The sequence below is a fragment of the Loxodonta africana genome, chromosome 3 (genome assembly GCF_030014295.1).
Source record: "Loxodonta africana isolate mLoxAfr1 chromosome 3, mLoxAfr1.hap2, whole genome shotgun sequence".
NCBI classification, from domain to species: Eukaryota; Metazoa; Chordata; class Mammalia; order Proboscidea; family Elephantidae; genus Loxodonta; species Loxodonta africana.
In genome coordinates, this window is record NC_087344.1 from 85,923,838 (window position 1) to 85,946,468 (window position 22,631).

Below are 22,631 nucleotides of genomic sequence, written 5' to 3' on the forward strand. Positions count from 1 at the left end.
GTATAAGTCTAATGTTCAGCTTGGCAACAGGTAGCAGAAGAAATAAAAGAATGACAAAGACATACTGAGTCTAATTCTCCAAATATGCCAACTTTGAAAATTAAGGTAATAATTTCTGGAAGCGGCATCATTTTTGGAAGCTAGTGTAATATTAAAAGTTCAATATTTTAAAACTCTGCTATGTCTTTCTCTTTCCACAAACCATTTTGAAACCTACCCTAAATCAGAATGGTGTGCAATTTTCTTTCATTTTTACTAACTAAGTTTTGACTGCGATCTGAGGTTTCCCAATGTTCACGTTTAATCATCCACACCAATAAATATTAGAACTATCTTTTTTTTTCTAAATGCAGGAGATAACAAAGATAAAAGCCATGGCCTGTGCTCATGAAGTGCTTACAGTCTATTTCAGTTAAGTTATACAAAGTTGAATATTAACAGCAGAAAAGAATAGGCTAAAAGTTAGAAATGGTACAGGAAATTCATGCTATGTCATATCAGAGAGTAATCTCTCAAGGTTAAAAGCAATCAGGAAAAACCTCCTAAGGGTGTGGGAACTTGAGCTGGCCCTTAAAGAATAGATCATACTTAAGAAAAGTATAAAGAAAAAAGGAGAGCTGGTTCAGATCTTGTGTGTGTAATCTCGAACTAATTGTGCTTCTTTAAACCTCTGTTTTCTCATGTGTAAAACGGGGATAAGTAATATATCTAAACTCCATGAGGTTACTCCAAGTAATTAATCAGTAAGTACTTTGAATAGTGGCTAGCAGAAAACACACATCCAACAAATGTTAATTATTATTACTGTATTCTCCTAATAACCTCATGAGATTATTGTTTCTCCTTTACATTTCAGGATTTCACTTCCTATCTAGCTAACAAGTGATGGAACTGAGGTTTTTCATTAATTAGCTCAGTACTAATTTCACTAATACAAGGATATTGGAAAATTTCCTTATTATGAAATAAAAGTACAGGACAATAAGTATTCTTTAGTCTCAGAATAAAATCCCTTAGAATAGTGTTCTTAAGCTTGAAAAACAACATCAGATTACGGATTTGTCAGCCAAATGGATGTGATAGACACTAAAATTAATCAAACTTCAAGTAGGGGCTAGCAGTACTAGTTAAAATCAGTCACCAAAACAGTTTCTTAGCAACCATCTAACATAGAAACTAAGATCCATTTTGTGAAGTCACCAGTCACACAAGGACTAGTCTGACAACCAGGAGCTTTGCATCCTTCCTCTCTCTAAAACTGACCCTCGCCCACAGGCTCAGATCTGACTTGGGCCTAGTGAACTAATGCTGACTTAAGACAGAAGAGTTCAAAATTCAGCATCTCTGTACAAACTCATTCTTTCTATCCAAGTAATTCTTGTGCCTTGTTCTGGAAAATATGGCCACTATGTGCTCCCTCTGTGTCAAAACCTATCTTGGCAACCATCATACCCCATTAAACCGTTGCTGTCGAATCGATTCCGACTCATAGCATACTATTTCCTGCAACTTGGGGATCCTACTCTCCATTTGCATATCTTCTGGGAACTGAACCCAATTCTGGTTCAATTAGTAGTAGTTAGTGCTACTACTTATTGCAAGACTTCCCTGATGCTTTATCAACACCAATGCCCACATAACATGCCAAGGCTAGCCTCTGCTCTACTTTGAATCTTCATGGCACATACAACTGTTGCTTTTACCGTATATCCAACCCTGTAACCAGAAGCAAAGTTAGGCTACCCACCTGTATAAAATAAAACCAAGGTTTAATTTGTCTCAGGGGACCCAACCTTCTAAAAACTGGCATATAACAAAGTATTTCTCATCTCTTGCTGACTTGTGCTGTGTTCACCTGAAACTGTTTACTCCAAACTCTAACATTTTTATCTTTCTCATTTCTGTGGCTATCAAAGTATCAACACAAAAATCCCAGACCTTCCCTCTCCCTTTTGTTTTCTTGCCTGAAGTTTAGCTAACAGCAAGTTACCTGTTTGCCAGTGACTAGAAAAGTGATATCACCAAAGAAAATATTCAAATGGCTAATACATTTTAATACATTATGAAAGGGTGTTCAATATCATTAGTCATTAAAAAAAAAAAGTTCTCATTGAGTTTATTCTAATTCATGGCTATCCCATGTGTGTCAGAATATAACTGTACTCCATAGGGTTTTCAGTAGCTGATTTTTCAGAAGTAGATTGCCAGGCCCTTCTTCCCAAGTGCCTTTGAGTAGACTCAAAACTCCAACCTTTCGGTTAGCAGCCTAGTACATTAACCGTACCACCCAGGGACTGCCATTAGTCATTAAACTCACTGCCATCTAGTTGATTCTGACTCATAGTGACCCCTTAGGGTTTCCAAAGCTGTAAATCTCTAGAGATGCAGATTGCCACATCTTTCTCCTGAGAAGCTGCTGGTGGTTTCAAACTATTGACATTTCAATTAGCCATTGATGTCTTTAACCATTGTGCCTCAAAGGCTCCTCCCATTAGTCATTAGGGAAATGCAAATTAAAAGTAAGTTGGAACAGAACTACATACCCATTAAACCAAAAAAAAAAAAAAAAAATCCATTGCCATCTAGTTGAAAGAAAGATGTGGCAGTTGCTTCTGTATAGATTTACTGTATTGGAAACCTTCTAGGGCAGTTCTACCCTGTCCTGTAGAATTGCTATGAGTAGGAATTGACTCCACAACAAGTTTTGGTATCCAAGAGAAACAGAAATATATATGTATACAAAGACCTCAGCATGAAGGTTCATAGCAGCATTATTTATAATAGCCAAAAAGTGGGAAAAATCCAAATATCTGTCAAATAGTGAATGGATAAACAAAATGTATATCTACCATACAATGGGATACTACTTAGCAATAAGAAAGAACTGCTGATACACACTACAAGGATGAGCCTCAAAAAAATGCTAAGCGAAGGCAGCCAGACAGAAAATACCACAACCATATGATTCCATTTCTGAGAATTGTCCAGAATTGGCAAATCTATAGAAACATAAAGTAGAAACATAGATTAATGACTGCCTAGGGATAGGGATATGGATTGACTGTGAATGAGTATAAGGAACCTCTTTCGTGCTAGAAAAATTCTAAAACTGGGTTGTGGTGTTAGCTTCACAACTGTGTAAATTATTTTAAAATTATTTAATTGTATACTTTAAAAAAGTGAATTCTGTGGTGTGTAAATTATACCTTAAAAAAACAACTAAAAATGACTAATGAAAAATAAAGAAATTAAAAAAGAGATTCCAGGAAACGACACTGTTCAACTGCTACTGCTCTTTCAGACAAGAAATCCAAAGAGGAGGAAAACTATTAAATGAAAGGCAAAACAAAAGAGATATTTTAATAATCAGTATGTAGATGATGATTACATGCTACTTTAATTTAAAAATTTTAATACATTGCCTCATGTATTGCTGTCTACTCAAGGTATGACATACTAGGATTTGGAATGTTATTTCCAATTTAATTTACAACAGTAACCATCAAACAAAGGGATTAGTGGAAGTTCACAAAAGATTACAAACTTAGAAATAAAACTCATAAAAGAATCTTCAAATGAAGAAAATAGGAATGTTTCCTCTAAGACAGGAGGCAGAATTTAACATGTACTCTTCAATTCCTAAACAAATAGAAAAGGGGGGCCAGGATGATGTCCTTGATTTCCTCTTCAAAATACACAAATGATTGACTAAAGGTTGTAGTACAGGAAATACTAAGTTTCTTCAAAAAGACTTGCACGAATTACTATCAGAATTATATAGCATGGCAATTCCAAAAAGACACAATGTGTTTGAAACACACACACACACACACACACATATATACATATAAAAAATACACCTTAAAGAAACTAGAGAAAGTATTAGGAGAGTGGTGGAAAAGGAGGGACTTAGAGCTAGAAGACCTAGCTTATAGACTGAGCACGGTATTTTGCAACTCTGCAACAAGTCACTTAATCTCTCTAGCCTCTGCCATTTTTTTTAATCAAGTATATTTAATACCATCTAAAAAAAAAAATTTTTTTTTTCACACGACTATCATGAGGACTAAATGGTATCCTATAAAAGCTTATGTATTATTATGCAAGATGGTTTGGCAAAAAAAGTGTTAAAGAGATCCTACTATAAGAAATCCCCGTATGTATTTATATAGCTGGTGAGAACCCTAAACAGAATAGCTCAACTGCTAGCCAGGAAAAAAAAAAAGATGTACTCAAAAGAATATCAAACCAGAAAACCAAACCCATTGTCACTGAGTCGATTCCAACTTGTAGCGACACTATAGGGCAGAGCCAAAGTACCCCACTGGGTTTCCAAGAAGTGGCTAGTAGATTCGAACTGCCGATCTTTTGGTTAGCAGCCGAACTCTTAACCACTGCACCACCAGGTTCCAGTGAAAGAATTGTTGTTAGGTGCCATCGAGTTGGTTCCGACTCATAGAGACCCTATGTACTACAGAATGAAACACTGTCTGGTCCTGAGCCATCCTCACAATCGTTGATGTGCTTGAGCCTATCATTGCAGCAACTGTGTCCACCTCATTGCAGGTATTCCACTTCTTCACTGACCCTGTACTTTACTAAGCATTATGTCTTTCTCCAGGGAGTGATCTCTCCTGATAACATGTCGAAAGTATGTAAAATGTAGTCTCGCCATCCTTGCTTCTAAGTAGCATTTCGGTTGTGCTTCTCCAAGACAGATTTGTTCGTTCTTTTGGCAGTCCACGGCATATGCAATATCCTTCGCCAACACCACAATCCAAAGGCATCATTTCTTCTTCAGTCTTCCTTATTCATTGTCTAGCTTTTGCATGCATATGAGGTGATTGAAAATACCATGGCTTGGGTCAGGCACACCTTAGTCTTCAAGGTGACATATTTGCTCTTTAACACTTTAAAGAGGTCTTCGCAGCAGATTTGCCTACCGCAATGCGTCTTTTGATTTCTCGACTGCTGATTCCATGGGTGTGGACTGTGAATTCAAGTAAAATGAAATCCTTGCCAACCTCAATCTTTTCTCCGTTTATCATGATGTTGCTTATTGGCCCAGTTGTGATGATTTTTGTTTTCTTTATGTTGAAAGCATAAAGGCTGTGGTCTTTGATTTTCATCAATAAGTGCTTCAAGTCCTCTTCACTTTCAGCAAGCAAGGTTGTGTCATCTACATAACACAGGTTGTTAATGAGTCTTGCTCCAATCCTGATGCCCTGTTCTTTATACAGGCCAGCGTCTCGGATTATTTGCTCAGCATACAGACTGAATACATATGATGAAAGGATACAACCCTGACGCACACCTTTCCTGACTTTAAACTGTGCAGTATCCCCTTGCTCTGTTAGAACAAATGCCGTCAAAAGAACAGTAGTATTAAAATTAGAGAGATGAGAAAGAAAAACTCTTCTTTACAACAGAAAGCCAACTAGTAATGTACACGGAATAACCGGATTTTTCAAAATGACCATTTAGCAGACAACATAATGAGGCCGACATCCTCCGGCCATAATCCAACCCCCAACTTGTAAGTAGAGTAGCAGGAGCCACCTCCTCTTTGAACTGGTTTCTCCAGATGTTTTTAAGGCAATCTGCCAACCTCTTGCCCAAAATAAGAAAAAAAGAGGCTGTGGGCACACACCATAGAACCAGTTGAGACCAAATCTGGCCCGCCTGACATGCACAAAACTATCAACCCGTCCTCTGGGTGACCTCAGAACTTTTGTCCTGCCAGATGAAATCAAACTTTAGCAGTCCAGGATTGGGGGAAGTCTCTCAGAAGCGAAGGGTCCGAGCCTAAGATGCAGTTTGAGAGAATCCGTTTTGGACAGAGCAAGTGTAGACGATGGAACCAATCTGGGAATGCCTTTTCTGGCTAGACCAATCTACGACCTTGCTCCTTCCCACCAGGACCCTTCCTCAGTTCTTCCTTCAATAAAAACTGTTTCAGCCATTGTTCAGTGAGCCATCTTGGTGACACAATTCCCAGTGTGCTCCTTTACTTGGCTAAGCAAATATTCTTCTTTCGCTTTCATGCATTTTGTGCCACGCCAAGAGAGGACCTGAGACCCCGGTAACAATAATAATTGTTCCAGGCAAGAGTCATCAATATATGCTAAAAGGGTCAAAGTTGGAGAATAACAGAGAATGAATATCTCTCGATGATTACAAAGAAATAGCACCTTTATGATAAAGAAACCTAGCAGATACCATATTAACCAAGGGAGCAAAATTAACATCACCAGTAACAAAGCAACATCACATGCCTGCTAATATGATGCACTGAACATCATAACACATCATTTCTGTTGGAATTTGGGGGAAAATGCATAACACCTAAATCTAATCACAACGAAAAATCAAATAAACCCAAATACTCCAAATTATTGTCTATGAAACACAAAGAAAGACTAAAGATCTTGTCCAGATTAAAGAAGACTAAAGAGATATCACAACTGAATGCTATGTATGAGACCTCCGTTTGCTATAAAAGAATTAGGACACTTGGAAAAATCTGAGTTAGGTTTATATACTAGTTAATATTATTATATCGTTGTTAATTTCCTGCTATTGACAATTGCATTGCATAAGATAATGTCCTTCTTTTAAGGAAACACACACCAAAGTATTTAGGAGTAAAGGCACACGATGGTGGCAACTGAGTTTTAAAAAGTTCAAAAACAAATACTATACACCGACACACATATAGAAAGTTAGGGAGGCATGGAAAGACAGAAAAGGAAAAGCAAATGCTATTCTTAGATTCTGAGTGAAACATACGTGGAGATTCTTAGCATTATTTCAAAGTTTTTGTAAGTCTGAAATTACATCAAAATAAAAAATTAAAAGGAAAAAAGCAAACTCATTATTGACTTCTTGGATGATACCTCTACACAGGCAGCTGACGGCTTCAATTAAGTTACTGAAAATTAGAAGGTTCTGCTGCCAAATATATAATAATTGTAAAGAGAAATCTGACACTTAAGTGAATTCTAAAAAACATTCCAAAGAAATATCTATATTGAAGTTGTTTTCCATTTGTTCATGCTTAAAACTCATTCCTCATGTCTATAAATTTCTTCCAAGAGAGGAGATACAGTATAACATTCATTATAATTTCATATATCTGCTATTCCACATATAAAAGACTCATTCATTACCCAGTTAACTCTATCTCCCCTTTGGTTCTCTAAAAAAGAAAAAAAAAGGCAAAATAAGCATGCACAAACTGTGTATGTTCTCAGAAAAGAATGTTTCATTTCTGGTTTTAAAAGAGAGAGAGAGAGATTACACACTACACTTCAGAAAGAGCAGTCAGAATTCACTACATGTGAATTAAAAAAAACAAACCTTTTTTTCCTCTCTCATTTTTCTCCTCCTGCGCCTTTTCAGAGTCTAGTACAATATCTTAGAGGCTGCTAGTAAATCCTTGCGGAACTGACAAGCCAGTGTCTATAGGTATTTACTCTCAAATATCCTTAATTATACAAATTATTTAACCTTCAAGAGAAAACACTGAAGTTGTTAAGGATTTCATTTTACTTGGATCCACAATCAATGCCCACGAAAGGACCAGTCATGAAATCAAATGATTTATTACATTGGGCAAATCTACCACAAAATACCTTTGTAAAGTGTTTAAAACCAAAAACTTCCCTTTGAGAACTAAGGTGTGCCTGGCTCTCCTTTAGCCATGTTGTTTTCTTTTTTCTTTTCTTTTCATTGGGCTTTAAGTGAAAATTTACTATGCAAGTCAGTTTCTCATACAAAAACACACACATTGTTATGTGATGCTAGTTGCTCTCCCTATAATGTGACAGCACACCCCTCCTCTCCACCCTATATTTCCCATGTCCATTCAACCAGCTCCTGTTCCCCTCTGCCTTCTCATCTCACCTCCAAACAGGAGCTGCCCACTTAGTCTCATGTGTCTACTTGAGCTAAGGAGAACACTCCTCACCAATATCATATGTCTTATAGTCCAGTCTAATCTTTGTCTGAAGAGTTGGCTTCAGAAATGGTTTTAGTTTTAGGTTAACAGACAGTCCGGGGGCCAGGTCCTCTGGGGTCCCTCCAGTCTCAGTCAGACCATCTGAGTCTGGTCTTTTCACTAGAATTTGAGTTCTGCACCCTACTTTTCTCCTGCTCCATCAGGGATTCTCTGTTGTGTTCTCTGTCAGGGCAGTTACTGGTGGTAGCCAGGTACCATGTAGTTCTTCTGGCCTCAGGCTGATGGAGTCTCTGGTTTATGTGGCCCTTTCTGTCTCTTGGGCTCATATTTTCATTGTGTCTTTGGTGTTCTTCATTCTCCTTTGCTCCAGCTGGGTTGAGACCAATAGATGCATCTTAGATTGCCGCTTGCTAGCTTTTAAGACCCCAGATCCCACTGACCAAAGTGGGATGCAGAATATTTTAATAAACTTTCTTATGCCGATTGACCTAGAAGTCCCCTGAAATGATGGTCCCCAGGCCCCCATCCTTAGCTACTCTGTCCCTTGAAGTGTTTTGCTGTATTCAGGAAACTTCTTAGCTTTTGGGTTAGTTCAGTTGCGCTGACTTCCCCTGTATTGTGTGTTGTCCTTTCCTTCACCTAAGATAATTCTTGTCTACTATCTAGTTAGTGAATACCCCTCTCCCTTCCGACCCTCATAACTATCGAAGAATGTTTTCTTCTGTGTTTAAACCTCTTCTTGAGTTCTTATAATACCGGTGTCATACAGTATTTGTCCTTTTGCGACTAATTTCACTGAGCATAATGCCTTCCAGATTTATGCATGTTATGAGATGTTTCATGGATTCATCGTTGTTCTTTATTGTGTAGTATTCCCTTGTGTGAATACACAATAATTTGTTTATCCATCTGTCCACTGACTGGCACCTAGGTTGTTTCTATCTTTTTGCTATTGTAAACAGTGCTGCAACGAACATGGGTGTGCATATATCTATTTGTGTGGCGGCTCTTATTTCTCTAGGATATATTCCAAGTAGTGAGATTGCTGGATCATATGGTAGTTCTATTTCTAGCTTTTTAAGGAAGCGCCAAATTGACTTCCAAAGTGGTTGAACCATTTTACATTTCCACCAGCAGGGTATAAGTGTTCCAGTCTCTCCACAACCTCTCCAACATTTATTAATTTGTGTTTCCTGGATTAATGCTAGCCTTGTTGGGGTGAGATGGTATCTCATTTTAGTTTTAATTTGCATTTCTCTAATGGCTAATGACCACGAGCATTTTCTCCTGTATCTGGTAGCCGCCTGAATGTCTTCTTTGATGAAGTGTCTGTTCATATCTTTGCCCATTTTTTAACTGGGTTATTTGTCTTTTTGTTGTTGAGGTTTTGCAATATCTTATAGATTTTAGAGATTAGATGCTGATCAGATTTGTCATAGCCAAAAATTTTTTCCCAGTCTGTAGGTTGTCTTTATACTCTTTAGGTGAAGTCTTTGGATGAGTTTAAGTATTTGATTTTTAGGAGCTCCCAGTTATTTAGTTTCTCTTCTGGTGTTTGTGCATTGTTAATGTTTTATATGCTATCTATGCCACTTATTAGGCCTTCTAGCATCCTTATTTTTTCTTCCATAATCTTTATTGCTTTAGATTTTATATTTAGGTCTTCGATCCATTTTGAGTTAGTTTTTGTGCATGGTGTGAGGTATGGGTCTTGCTTCAATTTTTTGCAGATGGATATCCAGTTATGCCAGCACCATTTGTTAAATATGAGCTGCTCTTAAGTGTATGAATTTACATCTGGATTCTCAATTCTATTCCATTGATCTATGTATCTGTTGTTGTACAAGTACCAGGCTGTTTTGGCTACAGTGGTGATATAACAGGTTCTAAAATCAGATAGAGTTAGGCTTCCCACTTTGTTCTTCTTCAGTAATGCTTTACTTATCCAAGGCTTCTTCCCCTTCCATATGAAGTTGGTGATTTGTTTCTCCATCTCATTAAAAAATGCCATTGGAATTTGGATCAGGATTGCACTGTATCTATAGATTCCTTTGGGCAGAACAGACATTTTCAGAATGTTTAGTCTTCCTATTCCTGAGCAAGGTAGGTTTTTCCACTTATATAGGTTTCTTGCAGTACTGTCTTGTAGTTTTATTTGTACAGGTCTCTGGATAGATTTATTTCTAAGTATTTTCCCTTCTTCAAGACTATCGTAAATGGTATTGATTTGGTAATTTCTTCTTCTACCTTCTCTTTGTTGGTGCAGAGGAATCCAACTAATTTTCGTATGTTTATCTTGTATCCTGATTCTCTGCTGAACTCTTCTATTAGTTCCAGTAGTTTTCTTGTGGATTCTTTAGGGTTTTCTGTGTATAAGATTATATCATCTGCAAATAGAGATACGTTTACTTCTTCCTTATCAATTTGGATGCCCTTTATTTCTTTATCTAGCCTAATTACTCTGGCTAGGACCTCCAGCACAATGTTGAATAAGCATGGTGATAAAGGGCATCCTTGTCTGGTTCCCATTCTCAAGGGGAATTCTTTCAGACTCTGTCCATTTAGTATGATGTTGGCTGTTGGCTTTGCATAAATGCCCTTTACTCTGTTTAGGAATTTCCCTTCTATTCCTATTTTGCTGAGTTTTTATCATGAATCAGTGTTAGCCATGTTGTTTTCAATTGCCACATATGCATGTGAAAGCTGGATAATGTATATGGAAGACCAAGAAAAATTGGTGCCTTTGAATTATGGCATTGGCAAAGAATTATGAATATTACATGGTCTTACATGGTCTGTGTTACGGATTGAATTGTGTCCCTCAAAAACGTGTGTGTCAACTTGGCTAGGCCATGATTTCCATTATTCTGTGATTATCCATCATTTTGTCCTTTGATGTGATTTTCCCATGTGTTATAAATTCTGCCTCTATGATGTTAATAACACAGGATTAGAGGCAGCTATGTTAATGAGGAAGGACTCAATCTATAAGACTAGGTTGTGTCTTAAGTCAATCTCTTGAACTAGAAGACAGCAGAGAGGCAGGGGGACCTCATACCACCAAGAAAGCTGTGCCTAAAAAAAAAAAAAAGAGCAGAGCATATCTTTTGGACCTGGGGTTCCTGCATGGAGAAGCTCCTGGGCTGGGGAAAGACTGATGACAAGGACCTTTCCCCAGAGCTGGCAGAGAGAGAAAGCCTTCCTCTGGAGCTGGCACCCTGAATTCGGACTTCTAGCCTACTAAACTGTGATGGAATAAATTTCTTTTTGTTAAAACCATCCTCTTGTGGTACTTCTATTATAGCAGCACTAGATAACTAGGACAGACTGTCAGAAAAACAAACAAATCTGTCTTGGAAGAAGTACAGCCAGAGTGCTCCTTAGAAGCAAGAATGTCGGGACTTCATCTCATGTACTTTGGACATGTTATTAAGAGGGACCAGTCCCTGGAGAAGGACATCAGGCTTGGTAAAGTAAAGCGTCAGTGACAGAGAGGAAGACACTCAACAAGATGGATTGACACAGTGGCTACAATAGGCTCAAACACAGTAACACCTGTAAGGATGCCAAACCCGGCAGTGTTTCCTTCTGTTGTACACAGGTCTCTGTGAGTCAGAATGGACTCAACAGCACCTAACAGCAATGGCATATAACAATCATAAAAATCATTTTCATATTCAATGCAGGAAACAATTTATATAACCATAAAGATCAGGGCTAAAGATAAAAAAAAAATTCCTATAAACTAAAACTAAAGAACGTTATCTTTCCAGAAATAGACATACTAATAATAACTATGATGACAACTGATATTAAGTATCTTATGCGTCTGGGCATTTTCTTTAAGTTACTATCTTATCTTCATTCTTTAATAAACAGATTATTAGGCCCCATGGTCAAATACCCCCACGTGTTTGTCACTTTGTTGTACTGTGGAGGCTTGGTGTTGCTGTGATGTTGGAAGCTATGCCGCCAGTATTCAAACACCAGCAGGGTCACCCATGGCGGACAGGTTTTAGCTAAGCTTCCAGACTAAGCCTAGGAAGAGGGACCTGATGATGTACTTCTGAAAAGAATTAGCCAGTGAAAACCTTATGAATAGCAGCAGAACACTGTCTGATACAGTGCTGGAAGATGAGCCCCTCAGGTTGGAAAGCACTCAAAATACACCTGAGGAAGAGCTGCCTCCTTAAAGTAGAGTTGAGCTTAATGACGAGTTTGGAGTCATGCTTTTGGGACCTTCATTTCCTGAAGTGGCATGACTCAAAATGAAAAGAAACAGCTGCAAACATACATTAATAATCAGAACCTGGAATGCATGAAGTATGAATCTAGGAAAAATGGAAATTGTCAAAAATGAAATGGAACACGTAAACTTCAATATTCTAGGCATTAGTGAGCTGAAATGGACTGGTATTTGTCATTTCAAATCAGACAATCACATGGTCTGCTATGCCGGGAATGACAACATGAAGAGGAATGACATTGCTGTCAGTGATAAGATAATATCCATACACCTACAAGAAAGACCAGTTAATGTGACTATTTTTCAAATTTATGTACCAACTACTAAGGCCAAAGATGAAAACATTGAAGACTTTTGCCAGCTTCTGCAGTCTGAAATTGGTTTAACATGCAATCAGAGTGCATTGACAATTACTGGTGATTGGAAGGTGAAAGCTGGATATAAACAAGAAGGATCAGTAGCTGGAAAATATGGCCTTGGTGATAGAACAGATGCCAGAGATTTGCATAATAGAGTTTGGAAGACCAAATACTTCTTCATTGCAAATACCTTTTTCACTAACATAAACAGCAACTATACACGTGGACCTAGCCAGATGGAATACACAGGAATCAAATGGACTAAAACTATGGAAAGAGATGATGGAAAAGCTCAATATCATTAGTCAGAACAAGGCCAGGGCCTGACTGTGGAACAGATCATCAATTGCTCATATGCAAGTTCAAGTCAAAGCAGCAAAATCAGAACAAGTCCAGGAAAGCCAGAGTACAACTTTGAGTATATTCGATCTGAATTTAGAGGCCATCTCAAGAATAGATTTGGCACATTGAACACTAATGACCAAAGACCAGAGGAGCTGTGGAATGACATTAAGGACATCATACATGAATAAAGTAGGAGATCATTAGAAAGGCAGAAAAGAATGCAAAGGCCAAAATGGATGTCAGAAGAGACTCTGAAACTTGCTTTTGAATGTCTAGTAGCTAAAGCAAAAGGAAGAAATGAATAAGTAAAAGAGCTGAACAGGAGATTTCAAAAGGCAGCTTGAAAAGGCAAAGTATTATAATAACATGTACAAAGAGCTGGAGATAGAAAACCAAAATGGAAGATCATGCTCTGCATTTCTCAAACTGAAAGAACTTTTGCAATACTGAAGGATTCTACCAGAAAAATATTAAATGATGCAGGAAACATTAATAAAAGGTAGAAGAAATACAGAGTCACTACCAAAAAGAACTGGTTGATGTTCAACCATTTCAGGAGGTAGCATATGATCAAGAACCAGTGGTACTGAAGGAAGAAGTTCAAGCTGTACTGAAGGCATTGGCAAAAAACAAGGCCCCAGGAATTGATGGAATACCAATTGGACTGGAAAAGATCCACAGTTATGCCTATTCTTAAGAAAGGTGATCCCACCGAATGCGGAAATCATAGAATAATATCATTAATATCACACACAAGTAAAATTTTGCTGAAGATAATTCAAAAGCAGCTGCAGCAGTACATTAACAGAGAACTGCCAGAAATTCATGCTGGATTCAGAAGAGGACACGGAACCGGGGATATCATTGCTGATGTCATATGAATCCTGGCTGAAAGCAGAGAATAATGTGTTTCACTGACTATGCTAAGGCATTCGACTATGTGGATCATAAAAAATTATGGATATCATTGTGAAAAACTGGAATTCCAGAACCCTTAATTGTGCTCATGAGGAACTTGTACATAGATTAAGAGGCAATCGTTGAAACAGAACGAGGGGATACTGTGTGGTTTAAAGTGAGGGAGCATGTGTGTCAGGGCTGTATCATTTCACCATACCTAGTCAATCTGTATGATGAGCAAAAAATCCGAGAAGCTGGACTATATGAAGAAGAACGTGACATTAGGATTGGAGGAAGAGTTGTTAACAATCTGCGTTATGCAGATGACACAACCTTGCCTTCAGAAAGTGAAGAGGACTTGAAGCACTTACAGAGAAAGATCAAAGACCACAGCCTTCAGTATGGATTACACCTCAACCTAAAGAAAACAAAAATCCTCACAATGGGACCAATAAGCAAAATCACGATAAATGGAGAAAGACTGAAGTTGTAAAGGATTTCATTTTACTTGTAAAGGATTTCATTTTACTTGGATCCACAATTAACATCCATGGAAGCAGCAGTCAAGAAACCAAAAGATGCACTGTGTCAGGCAAACCTGCTGCAAAAGACCTCTTTAAAGTGTTGAAAAGCAAAGACGTCACCTTGAAGACTAAGGCGCACCTGACCCAAGCCATGGTGTTCTCAATACCCTCAAATGCATGTGAAAGCTGGAAAATAAGGAAGACCAAAGAAGAACTGACGCATTTGAATTGTGGTGCTGGTGAAGAATATTGAATATACCATGTACTGGCAAAAGAACGACCAAATGTGTCTTAGAAGAAGTACAACCAGGATGCTTCTTAGAGTCAAGGATGTCAAGAGTATGTCTCATATAGTTTGGACATGTTATCAGGAGGGATGAGTCCCTGGCGAAGGGAATTATGCTTGGTAAAGTAGAGGGTCAGTGACAAAGAGGAAGATCCTCAGTGAGATGGTTTGACACAGTGGCTGCAACAATGGGCTCAACCATAACAAGGACTGTAAGGATGGTGCAGGACCGAGCAGTGTTTTGTTCTGTTGTACATAGGGTCGCTATGAGTTGGAACAGATTGGACAGCACTTAACAACAACAACATGGTCAAATAAGTTTAGAAAATGTTGAGTAAAACAAAATGGATAAATCAAGCTTATTTTACCAGAAGGTATCACAGTCTTTAATATGCTAATATGAATTTTGAGTCTCAAAGAGGGAAATAAGCTTATAGCCACACAGAATGTATTATTTTTAGAGAGTATCTATATGGGTGTCCCACAAGGCATAAAATGACACAGCAAAGATTCTGTTTTTGTTTATCAATGGCACTTTAAAGGCTGTATACAGCCCAGTTAACTAAAGAAATGAAGACAGTTGATAATCTCTAGCTTACCATTGTGCATCCTGGACCATCCATCTCTTTCACAATCTCTGCCAGAAGATCCAAATAAAGCATCAGCCCTGGGACTTGGGGGATCAACCTAGAGGAGGCAGGATATCAATGTAAAAAAAAGAGCTTAAATATCCCAGTCTTTCAGTCTCATGGCACCAGAAAGACAACTGGAGTACATAGACCACATATCACCAGCTTGACGTGATAGTGCCTGTAAGGGAGAGGCATGTTCCAAGAGACTTAGGAACTTAGTCAGATATTTTGCTATTCATTTTTAAACAAAATTGAAATTAAACTCCAGAAATGTTTAAATATATGTCTTCTTTTAATTTAAAATGAACAGATTACCAGTTGAAATGTTCATTATCTCATTGCCTATTTTGCTTTCCATTGCAAGGTTAAAAAAAAGAACAATCTACTTTGCCATAGTTAAAAAACAAATTTAGCCACTTGCTACTTAGCATGGTGAGTGCTGTATAAGCTTATAGATAATAACAGTCGACCAAGTTTCCTGATCAAAGATTAAAAAGTCAGGGTGATATAAATCTTTGTAAAAAAGACACTTCTAGTCAATAAAATTACAAACTTGTATGCATCAAAAGACACTAGTCAAGATGCATAGGAATGGGAATGGAAAAAATATTTGCAAATCGTATGTCTGATAAAGATCTAGCATCCAGAATATGTACAGAACTCTTAAAACTCAACAATAAAAAGACAAAAATAGCTCATTTAAAAAATGGGCAATGGTGCTGAATAGATACTTCTCCAGAGAAGATATACAAATGACCAACAAACACATGAAGATATGCTCAGTGTCAGTAGTCACTAGGGAAATGCAAATCAAAACCACAGTGATACACTACTTCATACCTACTAGAATGGCTGTTACGTATTGATTTGTGTCTTCCCAAGATATGTATTGGGATCCTAACTCTTGTTCCTATGAATGTAACAGTTTGGAAATAGCGTTTTCATTGCTATGTTAATGAGGTCATACCAATGTAGGGTGCGTCCAAAACCTATGACTTCTGAGTTACAAAAACAGCAGATTAGACACAGAAATGAGCACATACTCGAGAAGACTGATGCCCTCTGAGGACTGCCAAGAACCAAGGATTGCCTAGGACTACGAACAAAGAAGGAATTGACAGGTTCAAGACCCTAATTTGAACTTCTAGCCTCCCAAACTCTGAGAAAATAAATTTCTGTTCTTTAAAGCCACCCACTTGTGGTATTTCTGTTATAACAGTCCTAGATAACTAAGACAGTGGCTGCAATAAAAAAGAAAGATGCGTTGGTAAGGATGTAGAGAAATTTGGAACCCTCATTCATTGCTGATGGGAATGTAAAATGGTGCACAGCCACTGTGAAAAGCAGTTTGACAGTGCCCCTCAAAAAGTTACACACAAAATTACCGTTAAAAAAAGGTATACACAAAAAAGACTTGAAAGCAGGGCTCAAACAGATACCTGCACACCAATGTTCATAACAGCACTAATTCACAATAACCAAAAGGTAGAAACGAGCCAAATGCCCATCAGCTAATGGATGAATAAACAAAATGTGCTATAGCCATACAACAGAATGTTTCTCATCCATAAAAACGAATATTGTACCATGCTACAATACAGATGAAGCTTAAAAATCGAAATGAAACAGAAGTTAAATAGAAAGAAGTCAGACACGAAAGGCCACACATTGTTTGATTCCATTTTTATGAGATATCCAGCATAGGAAGATCCACACAGATAAAAAAGATGAGTTCTTGCCAGGGACTGGGGAAGGAGGCATTGGGAATGAATGCTTAACGGAAACAAGGTTTCCTTTTAGGTAACGAAAAATTTGGGGGAGTATGTATCGGTCATGGTTGTATAACAATGGGCATGCACCTAATGTCATTGAACAGTGGTGTCATTAGGGGGTGCGGACTGCACCAGGTTGACACTGCCAGAGAGGGTGACATGAAAATGACTATCTAAAAAATCTGCGTACAGTATTTCAGCAGAAAATTTATTATTTTTTATAAAATACCCTTGTAGTTAGTTACAACAAAAACATTTTTCCTAAGCCCACCTTACATGTATCAGCATACCTACAAGGCTAAAATGCTATGTTAATTTACTTTTGAACCTTCTAACGTGCTCCAGTCAGAGCTGCCACTGTTAGCCAATTACAATGACACTTTGAATCACGTGGTTTTGTCTGTATGCTCCACAAGCAGGCGCTATTTTTGTTGCTGCCAGTGTTTTTATAGTCGCTGGTTTTGTCAAATTTTCTCCTGTTTCAGCTACAATATTGTTGTAATTAGTATTTGTGAACCTATATCATTAAGTTCTTTTGAGAAAGAAGTAGTAATTAAAGGAAAAGGACTGAAGTCAAAAAAGGCTTCTGCTCAGTTACTACTACTGTTGTAACTAGTAACGTAATTCAGTGTAGAAAGATTTTACAAAACAATTTTGTTATTAGTATTCATGTAATCTAAGGAATATTACACTTTAGCAATTTGCAACTATATCACATATCATTCTATGCTTAAAATTGATAATAACCATTACTAAGGATTCTGTATGGTCTCGTACAGGGGAAGGTCCATGGAGGAGGGGTGACACCAACCCTAGTGACACCGCTGTCACTGAATTGTACATTTTATAATGACTGAAATGGTAAATGTTACCACCATAACAAAGAAAAAAGATCCTATTCTGCATAAAAGAAAAAGAGTGTCACTTAACACTTCTAAGATGGTGATGCCAGTTTGTTTGGAGGCATGTTAACTGATTTCTTGAAACTGCTCCTATTCTTTAGGATTATTTTTCATACCATATTTTTATACATAAAAATAGAATGTCCTTCACAAAAGTGTTATCCTTACGCAGCACATGAATGTATGAAGTTAAGAAAATATTGTTTATGTCTGAAGCAAAGGAGAATAAAAAAAAAAAGACACAGGAAAATACTAGTCCAAAGGACTAATGGGCCACATGAACCACAGCCTCCACTAGTGTGAGCCAAGAAGAACTAGATGGTGCCAGGCTACCATCACCAACTGCTCTAACAGGGATCACAGTAGAGGGTCCTGGATAGAGGGGGAGAAAAATATAGGACAAAATACAAATTCACACAAAAAAAGACCAGACTTACTGGTCTGACAGAAACTGGAGGAACCCCCAAGACTACAGTCCTCAGACACCCTGCTAGCTCAGAACTGAAGTCACTGCCAAAGTCCACCTTTCAGCCAAAGATTAGATAAGCCTATAAAACAAACAATAACACATGTGAGGAACATGCTTCTTAGTTCAATCAAGTATACAAGACCAAATGGGCAACACCTGCCCAAAAGCAAAGACGAGAAGGTAAGAAGGGATGGGAAAACTGGCAAATAAACACAGAGAACCCAAGGTGGAAAGGAGAGTGCTGACACATTGCAGGGATTGCAACCAATATCACAAAACAATTTGTATATAAATTTTTTAAGGAGAACTAATTTGTGCTGTAAATTTTCATCTAAAAGCACAATAAAGTTTAAAAAAAAAGAAAATATTGTTTAGTTACCAATTTGTTGAGTGCTTTTAAAAATCATGAATGGTGTGAGAGAAAAAAGGCATCTCTATGTTTACACATACAATTGGAAAGCCTCAATAAGAAATTTTCTAACTAAAAACTTTAAAGTCTGCATTTCTGTTCATTAAAAAGGCTGGACAGGGGGGCCTTTTAAAATAAAAACTGTCAAGGTTTATACCTAGCATTGTTAGAATTACACCATTTAAACACTGACATGAAAAACAGTAATAAACATTTTAAGAACAGCTTTTCCCTAAACAATATTTATGTGACTAATCCCCAAAATATTCCTGGTTATCTTTGTATGTACACTTTTTAATTAAAATGCCACTATTCCTTCAAATTAGAACTCAATATGTTCTTTCCCATTTAATTTGTAATTGTGGGCAGACATAAAATTAGAGGCACTCTAAAACTGCCATCAAAAATCAAGTAAATATTATCTGGATACTGGTGAAACAAACAAAAAAATGTGGCCAGAAATAAGACAAATACAATAAAAATAATCTCAATAAAATGTTACCATTTTAAAGTGCTTTATTACAATATGAATTTTCCTTTTATAATAAAAGATCTTTATCTTAAAAAAATAATGGATTTATAGTCAAAATATAAAGATGGAATAAAATATGGCTTAAAGCACATCTAAATTTATTTTAAAAGGTGTAACAATGAAAATCTAAACCTCCAGATGTTGTATGTTCAAAAATCTATTAGACCAACAAAGGGGCATATTTACATGTTGGAATGATTCATTTTGGAATGCGTAAATAATGAATTAGAAATACTAACACACGAAATAGTTTTACAGATATCCCAAAAAGTTGCTATAGTTCTATAGGCACTTGAATTTTGAGGTCAATTTCTAAAGCTTATATATATATACATACATATATTAATTTGAAAGTTTTTGGTAAAGAATATAAAAACATTTGATTTTAAGGTAAAATACTTTATAAAAATTCAAGAAACTATGAAGATTCTGAGAAAGTCCTTTATTATTTTGATTATAGACCCTTAAATTTAGCCAAAGTCTATTTAACTATCATGGACACAAAGTCTAAACTTAATATCAAAAGAAGGCTGCTGTAGAGAAGGATTAGAACTATGCTACCTTTAAGTTAATTCTCTTCACTTTTTTTTTTTTAAACAGGTTTCCCCTCTCTAACAAATAACGATTTACGTCAAAGATCCATTATACGAAACTTAGACCCATGGGACATAGTTTCAAAGGAAACTTACTTTCCATTATAATTTTCTAAAAGGCTTGCGGGGGGGTCTTCTTTTTCATAATGAATACTTGGTCTTCTTTTAATCCTACTCTGCCATTTTAGTACTAATATCAATTACATCCAAGTTCAATTCGTAGAGTTACTACGCTGCCCGCTATGTAAGAAGAAAGGACATGGGTACTTAGAGGATTCAAACATGGTATTCATAATGGAGTTTGATCTCTGTTCAGGTTTTAAAGACTCACAAAAGAATTCTTTTATTGTAAGTTAATTTTCTATTTTAGATTGCTAGGCTAACAGACAACTCAGGAAAGAAAATTATTAATATAAGCTAGATGGTGGAAGAAGTTTCAGAATCATATTATGTGGAAGGGCAAATTTGATCAGTTTCAAATGGAAACGTTTAAGGGAACACATACATGTCTAATCACAAACGGAGGTTTATCTGTTTCTTTTTTGAATTCATAGGGTCCCAGATTTAAATGGGCCAGCCGCCGCCTGGTGTCTTCAGATAGCTCACACATGCGTCTTTTTGTGTAGGGAGATGGAGAATGTGATTTTGATGAAATTGTAGGCTGCTCGTAGTTTTTTGCGTTTATGCAGCATTTACTTCTCTCAGGTGACTTGGATTTTTTCTTCTGTGATCTTGATGTTCTGCCTTGCAATCTGCCGTGTGATTTTTCAACTGGAGCCGAGTGGTAAATAAATTTATCCTGAACACAAAAGTAAAAATTAGCTTGGGCAGAAAATAATTTTTTTAATCTTATAGGTTGAGAATTTTTGAATGTACTCCTAACTCTACTCACTTGAAAAAGCCACCAATCCTCCCTCCCTCTCTACTTTCCCAGACCTTTCCCCACTCCCAATTTGCTAAGGGTATCTGTTCTAAGTAGATAAAATACAAATGTGAAAATAGAAAAGTCAAATATTTTTAAAAAGTAAATAAACATGAGAATAAAGATATTTTCCTAACTGGAAAAATAAGTCCATAAGTTTCATACAGACCAGCAGCATCCGATTATTTCATTATCTTTCTTCTTCTTTTGTTCTTGATATGCTCCTGGACCTCCTCCCACCTTGTTCAATGACTTCAACAAATAGCTCACAATTTTCCTCTCTACCTTACCCCACTTCATCCATCTCTGTGACATCACACTGACTCACAAAAACAAGGAATGTTAGCACTACAAAGAGTCTTTGAGGTTAACTAAAACATTCGACAAACAATGAATCTTCCCAAGAACCTGGACTCAGAGTTCCTATTTCTGTTTTAATTATTTTCTTCTACTTAATCTTAGATTTCATCATTATGCTGATCCATTTCACCTCAAACTCTAAAAATTTCTAGCGATCACAACCTCCCTTCCACAATATACTTCTTTTACTCTCACTGAATCTATTACTTGCTCTCCTCACCTACTCAGACCCTAGATCTCTTTTTCCTAGTCTTTCACACATTTTTAATATATCTTACCACCATACTTTGCTGAACTCATAATCATTTCTTTCAGCAATGCTGTAAAGCTCCTCCTCAGAGGATACCCCTATACTTAACAAAACCCATCTACTTTTCTCATTACAGTTTCTGAGTGCTGTATACTACTATAGGAAGTCATAAACTGTATAGTACCTACTACAAATGCATTCTACCTAACCCTACATAATCTTTAATGCATTGTCATTAATACCCAATTAAAGTGGACACTGTTTACAAAGTCGCTGCCATAATTTCCCTTCCTATATCTACACCTAGGCTAGTTTCACCTCTTACAATGACTCTAGGCTTAGCTATGTGACATGTTTCGGACAACAGGATGATAATATATGTGACACACACAGAGACTTTAAAACTGCATGTCTTCTCTTATTTCTGGAAATCTTACTGCCACCATGTGAATGAGCACAAATCAAGCCTGCTAGATTATAAGAGCCTCAGGGCCATCTCCCCAGCTGAAATCAAGCTAATTGCCAGAAATGTAAGACTGCTCCCAGACCAAGAAGCCTGCTAACTGCCAGACATGTGAGTGACGCCATCCTAGGTCATTCAGCCCCAGCCTTGCCAATACAAACCAAAAGAACCACTCAGCCAATCCACAGAACTGTGAGCAACAGTTGTTGTTTTAAGCCACTAAGATTTTCCATGGTTTTTCACACAGCAAAAATTACCTGATACAGCAATTTAACATATGTTAATAAGTGACTACTGATATTTATCCACTTAATGATAAATTTTATTTTACAGTATGTGAGAAGAATAATTGAGTAGAAGAGCAAACTAATTTCATTCCAGAAAATCACAATCATATGCTTAATTTTTTGGTTCATTCAATTAGTGGTAAAACATCAAATATTAAAATAAAGTGCTGAAAGAAATAAATACTGCCTTAAATATTTGCAAGCCTAAATAACTGTATAAAATTGATTATATTCACGCTCTTAAAAATCAAAATTTGTTTTATTCTTAAATGTGAGCCTGAAAATAATGCTTCAGAGCCATTAAAATTTTAACTCTAACTAATATTCGCTAGGAAGAGAAGTGAATTTATCTCCTTCTCCAATCAGGTCAAAGACTATTCACCCTGGGAACTTTAAAAGTGTACACTGTGGTGTGCCAGT

General features: G+C 37.0%; 1 protein-coding gene across 6 annotated transcripts in view; it reads right to left on the reverse strand.

Annotated features, from left to right (window-relative positions):
* The window catches only part of SPATA6 (spermatogenesis associated 6), a 185,892-nt gene that overhangs the window by 62,138 nt on the left and 101,123 nt on the right, over positions 1-22,631 (reverse strand). For all 6 annotated transcript variants that reach the window (XM_064281936.1, XM_064281934.1, XM_064281935.1 and 3 more), the window contains 2 exons: positions 20,435-20,728; positions 15,220-15,307 (listed from right to left, as the gene is read on the reverse strand). In XM_064281936.1, the coding sequence (XP_064138006.1) occupies positions 15,220-15,307; positions 20,435-20,728 (382 nt within the window). The remainder of the gene's footprint in view (positions 1-15,219; positions 15,308-20,434; positions 20,729-22,631) is intronic.